Source organism: Belonocnema kinseyi, chromosome 2, assembly GCF_010883055.1.
Source record: "Belonocnema kinseyi isolate 2016_QV_RU_SX_M_011 chromosome 2, B_treatae_v1, whole genome shotgun sequence".
NCBI lineage: Eukaryota > Metazoa > Arthropoda > Insecta > Hymenoptera > Cynipidae > Belonocnema > Belonocnema kinseyi.
This window is the reverse complement of record NC_046658.1, coordinates 4,900,574-4,915,376: the sequence shown is the minus strand read 5'-3', so window position 1 is coordinate 4,915,376 and position 14,803 is coordinate 4,900,574. Positions and strand designations below refer to the sequence as shown.

General features: G+C 34.0%; 1 protein-coding gene across 12 annotated transcripts in view; it reads left to right on the top strand.

The window, feature by feature from the left end:
• LOC117167579 (protein kinase C, brain isozyme) overlaps positions 1 to 14,803 on the top strand; it is a 1,572,697-nt gene that overhangs the window by 261,426 nt on the left and 1,296,468 nt on the right. For 11 of the 12 annotated variants that reach the window (XM_033352622.1, XM_033352629.1, XM_033352624.1 and 8 more), the window contains one exon: positions 4,428 to 4,510. In XM_033352622.1, the coding sequence (XP_033208513.1) occupies positions 4,428 to 4,510 (83 nt within the window). Of the gene's footprint in view, positions 1 to 2,551; positions 2,574 to 4,427; positions 4,511 to 14,803 lie in introns of those variants that run through there. The other variant, XM_033352631.1, reaches the window with a different exon arrangement.

Genomic DNA, 14,803 nt, shown 5'->3' with positions numbered 1-14,803 from the left:
TCTGAAAAATCTCTATCCCTTCCACACACTACTCCTTTCCCCTGCCGAGTGAGTCACGCCTACCCCGAAAGGGAAATGGCCTAATGGTGTAATAATAATAATTTCAGATAAGGCCACGGCAGCGATTTCGTTACAAATCGATTGATTGCAATTAGTACATATCTTTGTCAGATACATAACTTCCAATGGCGATCCTTTAAATTCATTTCGCCTGTATATAATGATTTCAGTTTTGCAAGCACTCCCATCTCTGTACACAAAAAGCAATTGTCAACGTGAAGAAACAAAAGAAGAGCAAGAAAAGTGTAGCACACTACCCCGCAGTGGCAGGACTATGTACTCTGAAGGAAATTGCCAACAATATGAAACAAAAGAATAGCAAAAACAAGAATTGATGGTTCATACTTTCGTACTCATAAAAGCAGTAATTTTAGGGCACTTCAGCAGTTATTTTTTGTTCACAAACGATGGCACTTGCTTAAGGGGGTAGCCAGGTTTCAATCTCCTTTTTTCAACAACATTTTTTTGTTATTTATTTTTATTAAACACTTACAACTTTTTAGTATGTCGTAAGGCATATTATTAACTAAACGGAAAAAAATTTATTTTTTATTTTTCATCAATATCCGGTAAATTTCTGGGCGATCCGATGATGCTACGTTGAAAAACGGTCGCCATGATTTTTCAACTTTGCCTCATCTGAAACACAAAAACCAAAATTTTTCGTAAAGAACACATAAATGGCTATAGCATGAACCTTAATTATGAAAAAATATTAATTAATAAACAAATTGTGAAAGTTTTTGTGATTTTTCGTTTTTTTCTCACTTTTTTTAAACATTAACTAGATCTTATTGTTAATAAACATTAATGAAGAATTAAGACCGAGGTTCATGCGATAGCCAAGTCTTCACTGAATATTTACAAAAAAATTTGTATGAAATCGGCCCAATAGATCGGCTGGAATCATGGCAACGACGCCAAAAAAACGCGTTTCGAGATAAACGCGTTTGAAGTTTGAAGTACGAGAAATTGTTCATTCCGACCGCTCGAGGCCTTTCGAAGTCATTCATTTTTCGGCCACTTCTGGTACACTCTGACGTCAAAAAGGGTTTCTACTCTACCTTCAAGGTGTTAAATAAGTGCATAAATGCAAATAAATATACGTTAGTTACAAAAATAGAATACCAAAAATAAGATGTAAGTGTTAGAAAAATAGAGAAAAATAAAGCACGGCTGGTACGTGATGAATACAATAGGAAGATTATATAACAGTCCTATCACTTCTCAGTGCGATTTATATGCTGAAAATCAGCACAAACATCAAAACTGAAGAACTAATAATGGCACAGTAATAAAAGAACGTTACCAAACCTACAGAAAAATATTTTACTTCGCAAAGAGTGGAGAGAACTCGAAAAAAAGGAATAAAACGCCCTGGTTTTTTACGGTAGAAACCCGAATTTTCCTGGTAAAGGGTTTATCCCTGAAAATCTGTAATTGCTGAAAATCGCCGCTGCTTGAATGCTGAAATACAGGAAAGGATTATAGGTCCTTTGAGATAGGAAAAGCGAAACTTCGATTCGCATAGTTTTATTTTCCAGAAAAATTACAAGGCTCTTAGAGAGCGAGAGGCTCGCATTGTGATTATGCGGATCTCTCGAACATCACAAAAATAAAGTATCTGAAAATTTAGAAAAATACGCTTGGTTTGCATCAGGAGTAAATTCGGCACTCCTTATTGTTATTTTTTTTTAGATTTAAGATTTATTTGCCTATGTTTCCTTTTTTTGTTTTTCTTTTTTTTGTCGCTAAAAAAACGCTATGAGAGCTTTCGAATTTTGCGGTCTTGAGTGGTGAATCGTGAAGGTCTTCACTACCTCACATTGCGTCATCAACTAAGGTCTGTCGTCACCTCCGCCTTAGCGAGGCTTCTTCTGTCTTGTGACATTCGGCATATTCTTCTTCTGGCTCTACGTCCTGGATTATCGTATCTGCTCTCTCTCTTTGGCCGTCTGCGATCCATGACATATCTCTGCTGAAAATGGACCAAGGCGATTACCAGCTTAATTGTGGATAAACTTGGTAATTTCGCAACCTTGAATAATTAATTTTATTTCTAGCTGTTGGTGCCGTCTCTCTTATCTATTACTTTGGGAGTCATGGAGTCCAAAATCACATCTTCCGTTCGAAGCATGGACTTCCGCTCTCCAATTCACGCACAGCAGTGCATTTAGCCACCCCGATAGCCTCAACTTTCCAAGGACCGCTTTTCCCACTTTTCAAGAATAAGGAAAGAAACTTGGTGGATGTCTTCATTCAACGAGGCAGAAGAAAACACAACGAAGAGAAGTAAGGTGATAGGGCAGACCAATGGAAAACGAGCCTACATGAGGATCTCTCTCTTGACCGTGGTAATTAAAATTAGTCCTCTGAGCAGGACACATATTATTTCTTCCATTAATCACCGTTCATCGCGTTAGCGTACGTATATTACGAAATTTTAGTCTAGTTTGTGAACTCAAGGTGCGAACATGTACTTCTCGACGATCCGCGGATTAACTGGTACTAAGGTAGGATCTTCATCCTTTTCTTTATGGGTTGGCCAAGGAATTAAGTCCTGATATATTGATTATATTGATTTTTTAAAAATAATTTGCTCCTTGGCAAAATCATACCAACTATTTTATGATTGGGATTTGTATTTCTAATATTATGAGCCTGTGAAATATTTTTAACAGAGTGTCGAGTCCAGAATCATGTGCCTTACTATTTTATCTGAATTAAAACCCAAAAATGTTCTCTCAGTTTCCCAATATATTCCCGTAAAATTTTATTAACTGAGATAATTTCCCCTTTCCCCTGTTGGCGATTTAGACTCCAGAATGGTTTTATTTTATATCTTAGAACATTTTAAAGTGATCTCAGTTCCCGATGTATTCCCATAAAATTGTGTTAACAGAGATCATTTCCCCTTTCCCCTATAGAAAATTTGTACCCTAAATTTAGACCCCAAAAGTTCCCGATGTATTCCCATGAAATTGTATTAGCTGAGATAATTTCCTCTTTCCCCTATAGACAATTCAGACTCTAAAATGACTTTATTTTATATTTTAGAATATTTCAATTTGCTCTCAGTTTCCCATTGTATTCCCGTAAAATTGTATTGGCAGAGATCATTTCCTCTTTCTTCGTTTAAAAGTTTTCCATTGAAATTTTTAAGCAGCGCTCAAAGGGAATGGATTCAAAATTCGCTCAGTGGTTATTATTTTTGTTCCGTGGCTTATAACACTCCACTGATTAACAACATCTTTTCGAAATTGGCGATACTTGGATTAGGGCTACAACCCCTTACAGAAAACGCAACCGGAATTTGTGACCCGAAGATGAAGAATTTTTCCCGACTCATTAGAAAAATTTCGAGTAAGGTCTTCCAAGAACATGCTTTTGATTTTTGAAACTTAAAAACGTTCAAAGAAAAATTCCTAAACATCGAAAAATGTTTTTATAGGTATTTACATTCGAAAGAAAAATATACATCGATTTTTCAATAAGTTTTGAAAATTTCAATTAATGAAAAAGTATTTATATTTTTCGTGAGTACAAGATAAATTTTCGTACATACAATGATTTTAAATATAATTTTAGCGGTGTTATGTGATTGTGTACAATCACAGTCTGCAAAGTGTATTTCCTATATGGGTAAAAAGAAATTGTATTGCATACAGCAATCATAAAAACACTCAACTAAGAAGCATCGCTGTGACATTCCGTTTTTTCGTTTAATTCAATAAATAGTGAGTCCAGCGACTTCTTCTACGTTGCAACTTCTGTTGCTTTAAAAGATAAAATAATAAATAAATGTAGCATCATTATGTCATTTTAATACTGCAATAGGCAATCTGTGTAATAATCCAGGTCAAGGGCATCTGAATGAATTATTTAATTATGAGGAGATCAGCTGCCAGTCCTCTCTTTCCACACCCCTCTGAAACGAGCCTCTATTCTACCCCAACTATGTCATTCATATTATGACGACATCCTAAAAGTCATTACAGGTAAATGGACAGGTAAATAGGAGATTATGGAGATTGCAGATATTGCATATGAGTTTTTGAAAAATTTAATCTTTATCACCCCAAGCGCGTGCGTATGTGGTAAAACCAGGCGCAATTTTACAGAAAAAGGGCGCTTATTCTACCTATTTCAGGTAAAGTATCGTATGTATAATGGCAGTAATGTTGTTTTATACTCGGATGCAGTTCTATCGTCCTCGCTTTTAATTCAAAAGTTAAATTCTGCATCCTCGTATGAAGTTAAACTTTACTGCCTACGGCTTTTGTATGTATTGACCTTGACTTAATTACTCTGAGATTGCGAAGTGATACGAATCGCCTTTATTAAGTCAATTCCCATTTTAATTTCAGTGTGCAGTTTCGTAGTTCATAAAAGATGTCATGAATATGTAACCTTTACGTGTCCTGGAGCTGATAAGGGTGCCGATTCTGACGTAAGTGAAATAAGCTAATCTTAAAATTTTTATGTTAGGATTTAATAATGGTTTCAGATGACAATAAAAAAACGATAGTTTCGTGGGAGAATGATTGATTGACGTAAACGAAACAACTAAACTTTATTTCATTCGCCAGAAATGCATTTAATGGTTGAGAGTATACTATGGACTTTTTTTAAAAATAAATCAATACGACTGCCTAAAAATTACCATAGAGTCGTAATTTGTTATAATTTTTTTTTTGGAGTCCGCTAAATCACAAATGAAAATAATTGCCAATATATTTTATAGGATTAAATAGCATATTGTGCACAGGATATTTTTTACATCTGTATTAAAAAGCGCAACTTTTTTATGTCTTCTCTACAGGCATGCTTAAGTCGCAATTTTCATGTGGGTGTTAGAAAATAGTATTATATTCTACAAGGGAGATATGCGTCGGATTCGATGATGTTTAATTTTTGCGGATCCACCGAACAGGCAACGTAGGAAACTGTCTAGGGCAGCCAATTTTTAAAGGTGGCAAAATTTCGAACGATTTCAAATTGTGAGAAAAAATAGTTACTCGTAATTTGTTATTTATATTATTATTTGATATCAAATAAACAGCACATTAATCCTATACTCTTGTCAATATTGTCAAATCCTGATAAACACTTATTTAATCGTTCAAAGAAACCTTAGAGGGAAGGAGGGTGGCAATTTTGCATCAGCCTACGATACCAAATAATAACAATGTACAAACTGAAAAAGGATTACTTGTGCCAAGCGAATTTTACTTAGCTAAAGTAAGTGAAAGTCCTGATTATTCTCAAAGAAATATTTATTTAAGTAAAATAAATATATGCATTTTGAACGAAAAAAAAAGAATTTCTTTCAGCTATACAAATGTTAATAGGATTAAGTTAACATTGTTTCATTCCAAAATATGATCTATTGCTCGGAGGAATATATTTCTTTGAATCAAAGAAATATTTAGTACTGACAAATATGTACTATACATTTTAAACCAAAGAAACAACTCATTGTTGCAAGTGAATGTGCAATGAATGGGAATAAATATTTCTTTGAAATGGGGAAATGTGAATTAATGGAAAGAAATATATTTTAAAGTCAAGCAAATATTTTACAGTCTCAACAAACTATTACTCCACATCCAATTTTTAATATTGGTAGCAAACGAACATCCCACAGATTGAAATAAATATTTCTTTGGCCTAGACCATGCTCCAGTGCAATAAAGTAATTTATACTTCTATTTTAGTATATATATATTTTCCTAAATGAGCAAGTGAATTATTTATGCTTACAATTAAATTATAATTAAGATTGTTATTATTATACATATTTAATTTAAACAAATACATAATTTTAAATGGTTATGAACCTGGTACCAAAAAATTCGATAAAAAAATCCTCCTTCAGCAGGAATTGAACTTGGGTCCGTCAAGTGTGAATTCCACAGTAATGAACACGACGCTGCCGCAACATGAGAACCCTAGGGCTGAAAGCCGTTTTTAACCCTTACCATAAATTCCAAAGAAATATTTCTTCAAATGAAAAACATGAATATAGTTAATTTAACAACATATTTCTTTAATCCGAAGAAGTATTCAATTGAAATCAATTACGCCACGTTACTACACCTTTTATTAAAAAGGAATAATTAATTCGTTGGAATAAATATTCATTTTTTATGAATAATTTAATTCTAGTAATCAGTTAAAATAGTACCATTAAATAAATAAATAAATAATTATGTAAACCCAATATTGTGTTCATCTAAATAAATGCTTTATTGGTATAAATGCATGAACTCCTCTAACAAATAAATATATTTTTGATATAATTAATATCATTTTGAATTGAATCATTTCTTTGATTTAAATAAACCTAAAGGCTTGATTCAAGCATAAAAAAATTTATTGATTGAAATCCGTTTGAATCAATTTAAAGAATCCAACACATTGAATAAAATAAATATTTCTTTGAACGACTTACCAGATTTTCAAAAATCTATACATTTTGAATCAAGGAAATCGTTTTGTAGAAAGTAATAAATATTTATTTTTATGAAGAAAATATAGGGAAAGAATTAATTTGTTTAGTGAAATGAAAGATACGTGTCTAGTTTAAATAAAAATTATTTCTGTTGAAGAATATTTTCTTGATGCTAAGAATTAGGATTCAGGTAAATTCATTTTATTGGTTCCAAAATGATTTTTTTCAGAGAGTATAAAATTTTTGCCTTTTATCGCAGTATTTCCTAGTATTTGCAAATTATATTTTATTTAATTATATTTTATTAATTTTAATTATATTTTTATGAAAAACTCTAATTATATATTTTTTTGAAATTTCCAATCAACAGATGAATAATTTGAAAGGAATTATGAGAAAAATAGACAGTTTTTAAAAAAAAGTTCCCAAGCTTTTAGTACACTATAATAAGAATCCGAAAAATATCAAATCGACATTACCAAAAAAACACAAGAGATTTTTTATCAGAGTATGGGAATGAAAAGTCGCTTAAAAATAAGTACAGAAAGCGTCCACTATAAGGTAAGGTTTGGTACTTTATTTTATGGGTTGCTTTAACATCCATCAAACAAGCAAGAAAACAAGTCGACATTTGCAAAAAAGCAATATTACCGAAGATTGGTCGATAAAGTTATTGTAGAGTTTACATGTTAGGAAGATATCGTATCAGCTTTATGTGACCGAAACTAGAGCAAGTGGTTGTTTCCATATAACTTTTTCAGACGTGCAAATGTCTATTCAAACATTTTTTCCGTGTCTGTCGTTCGCGAGAAAAATTCGATTTTATAAAAATAAAATTCTCCTGGTCAGGAAATTGATTTAGTTCGCATAAAACTCACAAAATGTCTTTCTTAAAAATAAAAAATTGAAAAAAATTGGAAAAAAACAGAAATGCAAAGAAAATGATAGATATATGAATTAAATAGAACGTTATAGAACTTTAAGGCCATAGCAGCGTAACCTGCAATTTTTTCACATTATTTGAAATCTAACTTACGTTTACACGAAACGCCAAAGCGCTTTGAAAAATTGGGAAGATAAATAAAAAGCACTAAGAAATGCTTGTCTAGTCCAAAAAAATTTTAATTATGAAAAAGCACATTTAAAAAAAAAGTGTTTTATAATTATAAAAAGTGAAGAACAGACAAACTTTTCTTAATGCTTTTTATTGAATTTCCCAAATTTTTAAGTCAATATCGCGTTTCGCGTGAACGTATGTTGGATTTATAAAAAAGAGAATGTTTTTTTTTAAGTTATGCTGACATGGCCTTGAGAAAAAAATTAGGAGTTTCGTTAAAAACAAATCGCAAAACTCAAATACCGTGTTACCTCACCACAACAAACACTTACGGTGAACGACTTTCTGTTCGATTAGGAGAGGAGTTCGCCCAGAGTTGATCGCTAAAGAACACTTATATAACAAATGTGCCTGGCACATTACAGTACCGATGGGCGGCAGACGCACATTGGGGATATAGCTGATTTTGAATTTGCCATTAGCTTTAAAAAATAAATTTGTTTAAATAAATTACTGGTAAGTTTAATTTTTTGCAGAACAAATTGTAAAACCTAATTCTACTGGAAAAAATATGTCCAAAGGAGTATATTTTATATTTAAAATACAATTTGTTACAACCACATGACTAAATAATTAATTTTTCATTATCTATATTAAATCTTAATAAGGCTTTTAAAGTCTATAAGAAAATGAATAATAATACAAATACAACATATGTAAACTAAAGTGTTCTTTCGCGCACCAATTGCAAGTTTGCCATTAGTTTTTCAAAAATATTGGTTGTAATTTTAAATTGCTGCTTTCAAAATTGAAATTAAGATGGCGAAATGGTGCCTTCAGATCCTCTTCTTACAAGTCTCGGAAAAAATGTGCAGCCGAAAAAAGTAAAAAGTTATTTGAAGAAGCGATTAGACTTTTGTTGCCTCCGACTATTGTTAATCGCGAAGTATCCGCCACTGATGATTCTGGCACTGATAATTTCTCAGATTCAAATGAGGATGTAGTATGAAAATAAATGCTATAAGAACAGCAATAGGCGCCTTTTTTGTAGCTATTCCTCGTTTTTATTTGTATTTATTTTTCTTATTACAAAAGGCTACAACACGGTTTTGTAGCTACAATGTCATTTTGAAAATCTGACTCCAGATTTAGAATCAGAGATCCCAAAAACACACTTATACCAAGTTTCATGTAAATCTCATTAAAATGTTTGAAAAATATCCGTCATTTTGTGTCCGCCATTTTGTTTTTGTAAAATCTGACAATTTGAAATCAGCGACACCAAAAACATATTTCTACCAAGCTTAATGCAAATCCAATAACAATTCTAAAAAAGTTTCGGCCATTTTTTTTCTGAAAAATCTGACTTCAAATTTGAAATCAGCGACTCCAAAAACATATGTATACTAATTTTCATGCTAACCCAATAACAATTTTCAAAAACTCTCCGACATTTTGTGGCCACCATTCTGTTTTTGTAAAATTTGACTTTAAATTTGGAATAAGCAACCCTAAAAATCTACATACACCAAGTTTCATGCAAATCTGATAACAACCTCGAAAATGTGTCCGCAATTTTGTTTTTGAAAATCGGGCTTCAAATTTGATATCAGCGACCCTAAAAACCCCAAAGTGGGAAATTTTATCGGCGAAAAAAAGTATAAAAGTTTTTAAATTAACTTTTTTCTACTTCACTTTCCTTTATTAGGATTGTCCATTTGGTTCTGCCCTGTTTCCTTGGTTTCTCTTAGTTCTTCCAATTTGTTCATTCTTTGCACTCCCTGTCCATTACCATCTAAAATCCATCTGACACATTCACCCACGCTAAACTGTCCATATTCCTCTCCTGTAATCCTCTCTAATACATGTGCCCATGACTACATTTCGTATCCACATACTCTGCGCAGATTCTTCTCTTCATTTATCCAATAACCACAAGCTCTCGCTCGTGTTATTCTAAATTTTGTCTTCCTACTCTACTGATCTTCCGTTTGTATTTTTTGCAAGTATTATGATTCCGTCCCCCCTTTGACCATCATATACCATTTATTGTTCTTTGAATCTATAATCTTTTTCCGTGTATCTTCTCATTGCATTACTAGTAGCTCTAAACTACGATCTCCCACTCCAGGACTCCTTCTCGTATATCTCCAACCCTCCTTATTTTTCTACTTTCTTCCTCCTATGTCGAATTTCCAAAGTTGCTTTTCTTCTTGTTCGGAATTTCACCCCAGCAAACTTGTGATACTCTGCTCCCCTTTTTAGTTTCTCTTCAAACCTTCAGAAATAAGGGTGAGTATGCAGATAGGGTAGTGACTGCGGATATCAGGTTGATCAGTTCCTGGGAAATGTGCGCTAGAGGTAGGCAGTTGAACAGCGGGAAATGTTGCTGAGCACTGGTTGAAGTAGGATTTCGATGGTACGAAGTCCGAAATCTGGCACCACAGGGCGACATGTACTGGATGATCGTACAGAACAGCAGGCAGTAAATGAAACAAGAGGTGTTGATGTTGAAAGAGTGGTGAGTGGGGTAAAGAGGGACCTTGACTGTAGCGACAGCAGCGGTGAGCAGAGTTTCGAGACGCCGACCAAGGAGAGCATGGCACTTAGAAAGGAAAAGCAGACACGAAACTTAAATTCGGGATACGCTCAAACTTACAGTGCCTTAACAAGCCAGGTAGCGCGGGGTCGTATAGGCGTTTGGTTAATACTAAAAACACCAAAATGAAAGAGAAGGATGGGGGATATTAAAAAAACTGCAAGTCCTCATAAGAGGGTTTAGAGTAGAAGCAACAAAGAGATTATATGATATGGATAGGCAAGGGAACAACGTGATAGAGGAGGTAAGAAAAGTAAGAGATAATTAAAACGAGCGGGATAAACTTTGGAAAGAGGAGAGAGCCAAGGTATGTGATAGACTAGACAACATAGAGCATAGACAGAAAGAGGTTTGGCCAACAGAGAAATACTAAGGTAAAAAAGTTGGAAGAACAGGTAAGCAACTTAGAAATCAGGAATGAAGATATGGTGAAGAAACAAAGAGTGTGGAAGTAATACCAAGGAGTGATAAAAATATGCAAAATCACAATGAAAGATTGAAAAAAAAGACTGAGTGAGATTAAAAGAAGTTTGGAAGGGGAAAAAAGGACGACCAGAATAAATAACATCGTAGTGAATGGACTGAAAGTAGAGAGTAAAACAGGAGAAGAGGAAATCAAGAATCTGATGAGAGATATTGGAGTTCAGGTAAGGATAGAAGCAATTAGGGACATAGGAGCGACAATGGAAGACAGGAAATATTTCTGATGAAAGTAGAGAGTGAGGAGGAGAAAAAAAAAAATTACGGGAGAAATATAATTACTAAGAGGAAGAAAAAAAAACAATTGAAGAAGGTTTGAGATAGAGAGAGAGAGAAAGAATAGAGAAATGGAAAGGACAAAATATTTAAGAGAGCAAACATAGGAGTTTCCAAATTGCAAGGGGAAGGAAACGTAAGGAGGATAGATGAAGAAAGGGATGAGGAAAACGTGAAAATATCTTTCTGGAATGCGCTAGGCTTAAAAAACATGAATAAAGTAATTTGGAAGGAGGGCGGTGAAACTGGGATATGGCTATAATAAGTGAAACTTATGCGAATGCCAAAGAATGGAAGGGGATTAAAAGGATGTTCCCGAAAGGTTATATGTAGCCGATTCAAGAAGTAAGAAAGAAACTCGTTAAAGGGAGAAAGATGATCAGCGTAGTCTCAGGAGTAAGAAAAGAATTGGCAGTAAATTGGAGAATAGAGAGCAACAGGAAGAAAAAAAATGGAACAATGGTAAGAAGGATCATAGTTGCAAAAGTAAAACTAGCGGTAGTTTGTGTATATGGAAGAAGAGCGAAAGAAAAAGGTTGAAGAATGACAAGGAGGTGATTGGATGAAAAGGAGTATGAGTTGCTTTTTATAGGAGGTGACTTAAATACCTGAATTCGCGAATAAGAGCGAGGGATTAGGGATGAAAAAAAGGAAGCATATATAAGGAGCTCCAAACATAAGAAGACGGACCAGGACGGAAAAAGGTAACTAGAGGTGAACGGCGTAACAGGTTGTTTATATGAAACGACAATATGAAAGAAGATGAGACAGGAGAGATTACATTGATAGGTGAGCGACAAAAAGTAATAGATTACGTCCTACTGGAAGTGAGAATGAGGATCATGATAGAGATCTTGAAGGTGGAGAATGAGATATGGTCCTAGTGCTTCCTGATCATAGCTACATTATCAGGTGGCGACGATAAGTGCGGCATAGAGAGCAGGAAAAAAGGAGGACAAAGTGATTCGAAAATGAAAATCTGTGGGCAGATAAATTACAAGAGTGTAAACTAAAAATAAAAAAGCAGAATTTCAATTATAAAAAAGAGGAGATAGTAAACTAGCTAATTGAAAGACTGAAAGGGTTGAATAAGAAGGAAAGGGATGAGATAGATACAAAAGAAATAACAGAAGAAGGAAAGAGAGGTTGATGGGACAAGGCATGGGGTCATTTGCAAAATATCTTATTCGCTAAGGGACGGGGCCTGCCGCAGTATCATTCTCAATGTTAAAACCAATGAAAAATGTATCACGAAGGGGGAAGGGGGTTAGAAGTTCCTGAAAAATGTATCATGTATTTTATTTGTTGTCCCTCTACAGTTAGAGTAAAGAGAGAATGATAGGGTATGTCAGAAAATAGAGAAAAGGGCAAATAAAGAATGGGTAGTACACAGGAGAAAACTAGCGGTAGAAAACACAGGAGAAAAGGAGAACATAAGAGGATGCTGATGAGGAAAAGGCAACATAGAAAGAAGAGTTACAAGGAGGAAGTGGAAAAAGCGATTAAATATGGTCTGGTTTGGTATGTAATTAATAGGAAAAGAGGAAGAAGACTGGATCAGGCGAAATTCAGAAAAGGGATGGGAATTATAGATAAACATACGTACTTAATTACTTAGTTAAGAGACATTTAGGAAGAAAGAGAGGTAAATAAGCGGCATTATATGTATATTTTAAAGCAGCTTCTGACTCAGTAAACACAAAAGTGCTATAGCAGACAATGAAAGAGAGGGGAGTATATGAAAGGTTGGTTGAGAGAATAAAAAGAATTTCTTACAGAAACCAGAATTAGGATGAAGAAAGGACTCAAAAAGGGGAGAGGAAGAGGTCTAAGGTAAGAATTCCTATTGAATCCGCTGTTACTTAATGTACTGCTGGAAAATTTAGAGGATAAGCTTAACGTGAAATAAAAAGAGGGAACGGTTTTGGGCAATACCCAACTATACTATACGGCATACGGAGACGATATAATTCTCTAAGCAGGTGGCGAGAAGGGGATAATCATTTGGTAAGAATATTTGAAGAGTATATAGAGCAAAAAGACTTGAGGATAAACGTAAAGAAGGCCAAGGTTATTTTCCATAAAAGTGGAAGGATCAAAATAGATAATATTTAAAAAATAAGTTCATTTTTCTCTTTAGGCTTAAGATAGTTATCGAACCCCGAATCTCTAAAGTAAAGTCCAAGGGCCTATCTATCTATTATTTTTGTATTCAGATAGTAACCGAAAACAGGTCTATTTCATGTTCAACGAAAAATTATAACATGCGCTCTTATGGCATTCGTCAATTCTGTAGGACTTTTCCTCGAAAAATGGGGTTTCGAAGTTCCAACTTAAAAAATACCCTGATGACTCGTTTGTCAAAATAGAGGGTTAATTTTGGGCCTAAAATATCAGAAATTTATTCAGCTGTATATGCTCCTTTACAAAACTTCATGTCGGCCCTGAGAGCCCTTTTTGGGCATATGCCCACCTATATATAACTAAAAATGTTATTTCTTTGAATTCGGGAACAGTATAATTGGAGAATTTTATAGTTCGAATCTCTTCGATCAGGAATTATAAAACTCATGAATTTTTTAGTCATCCCACAGCCATTAATTAATATTTTATTATTGTAGCAATAAGTGGTGTTCTTTTAACAAAACATTGCATCAGAATAAAAATCATTCGTTGTAAAAGTTGAACGAGAACGTTTTTTTATATGGAAAAAAATCATGAGAAATTATTATAATATATTTATTTGATTTAAAGAATTTTATTATTTTTAGAAAAACTCAGAAAAAAGAGGTCGAGTCTATATATTCCGGTTGCAAATTCGAAGCAGTAACGCCTGATTTAATCGAGAAGTGGAAAAGTTGTTCATTCCCTTTTTTTAGACATAATTTGCCAAAAATGTCAATTTTGTTAAAAACAAGCAATTGGTTGTAACTTCATCCACTGCCCACTACATTTATACACGTATGCCAATGTATATTTTTCACTATGCCGGCGGCGCCCTTGCAAATTCACGCAGAAAGTCAAGGAGAGTTCTTCTAAATCGTACATTAGTTTTTTTTTGAGTCATGCAGTTTCTCAATGATACAAAGACTTTGTAAAAATAATGATCTATACAGAAGTCAAGCACTGCTCTGGTACATTTTTTACCTTTTATTCCATGTACTTTGAAAATGTATGTATTTTAAATATTGTTCTTGAAAGGAAACTTTCCGATCTTCAAATCAATCAAAGATGCCCCGGTAGGAGCACATAGAAAAAAATGCCATTGTTATCGCGTCAGGGATCAAATTTCAGTCCTCCTGCATGAATGTCCGACGCGCTATCTTTTGACAATAGAAAGACGGAAAGTATCATTTTGATCCTTTTCGATCGCAAATTCACTGCTGTGCAATGTTGTTCCAAACGACGCCAATGATATTTCGTGACTTTTCTTTATTCAGGGCAGCCAACGCTTCTTCCTCAAACCTTTAATTCTCTTTCGTTTGGTCACATAACTTATGTCAGTACACTTCTTTTTTTCTCCTACATAACTCTCCAATACTTTTACCTTTCCTCCATTTTCTTCATTTATTTCTAAACTTCTTTTTCTCCTTATATTTCTTATATTGAACTGTTTTTTTTCTTCCAATGAACCAATCCCCTCTTCCCTACTGATTTATCTTTGCTTTGCTTTTATCCATATTGTAATCAGTTTTTTCTTTCTTTAATGTCACTGCTATCGGAAAGTGATCCGAATCTATATGATTCCCTAACTCCCGTTTCTTGACCTTCTCTCTAAACTCATCGTCCACTATCACATAAATAATTACCCGTCCCCTTTCTAGTCCTGAGCGTCTGATTCCCTTTCTTACCCCCCCCCCCTTACTTTTCAGTTTAA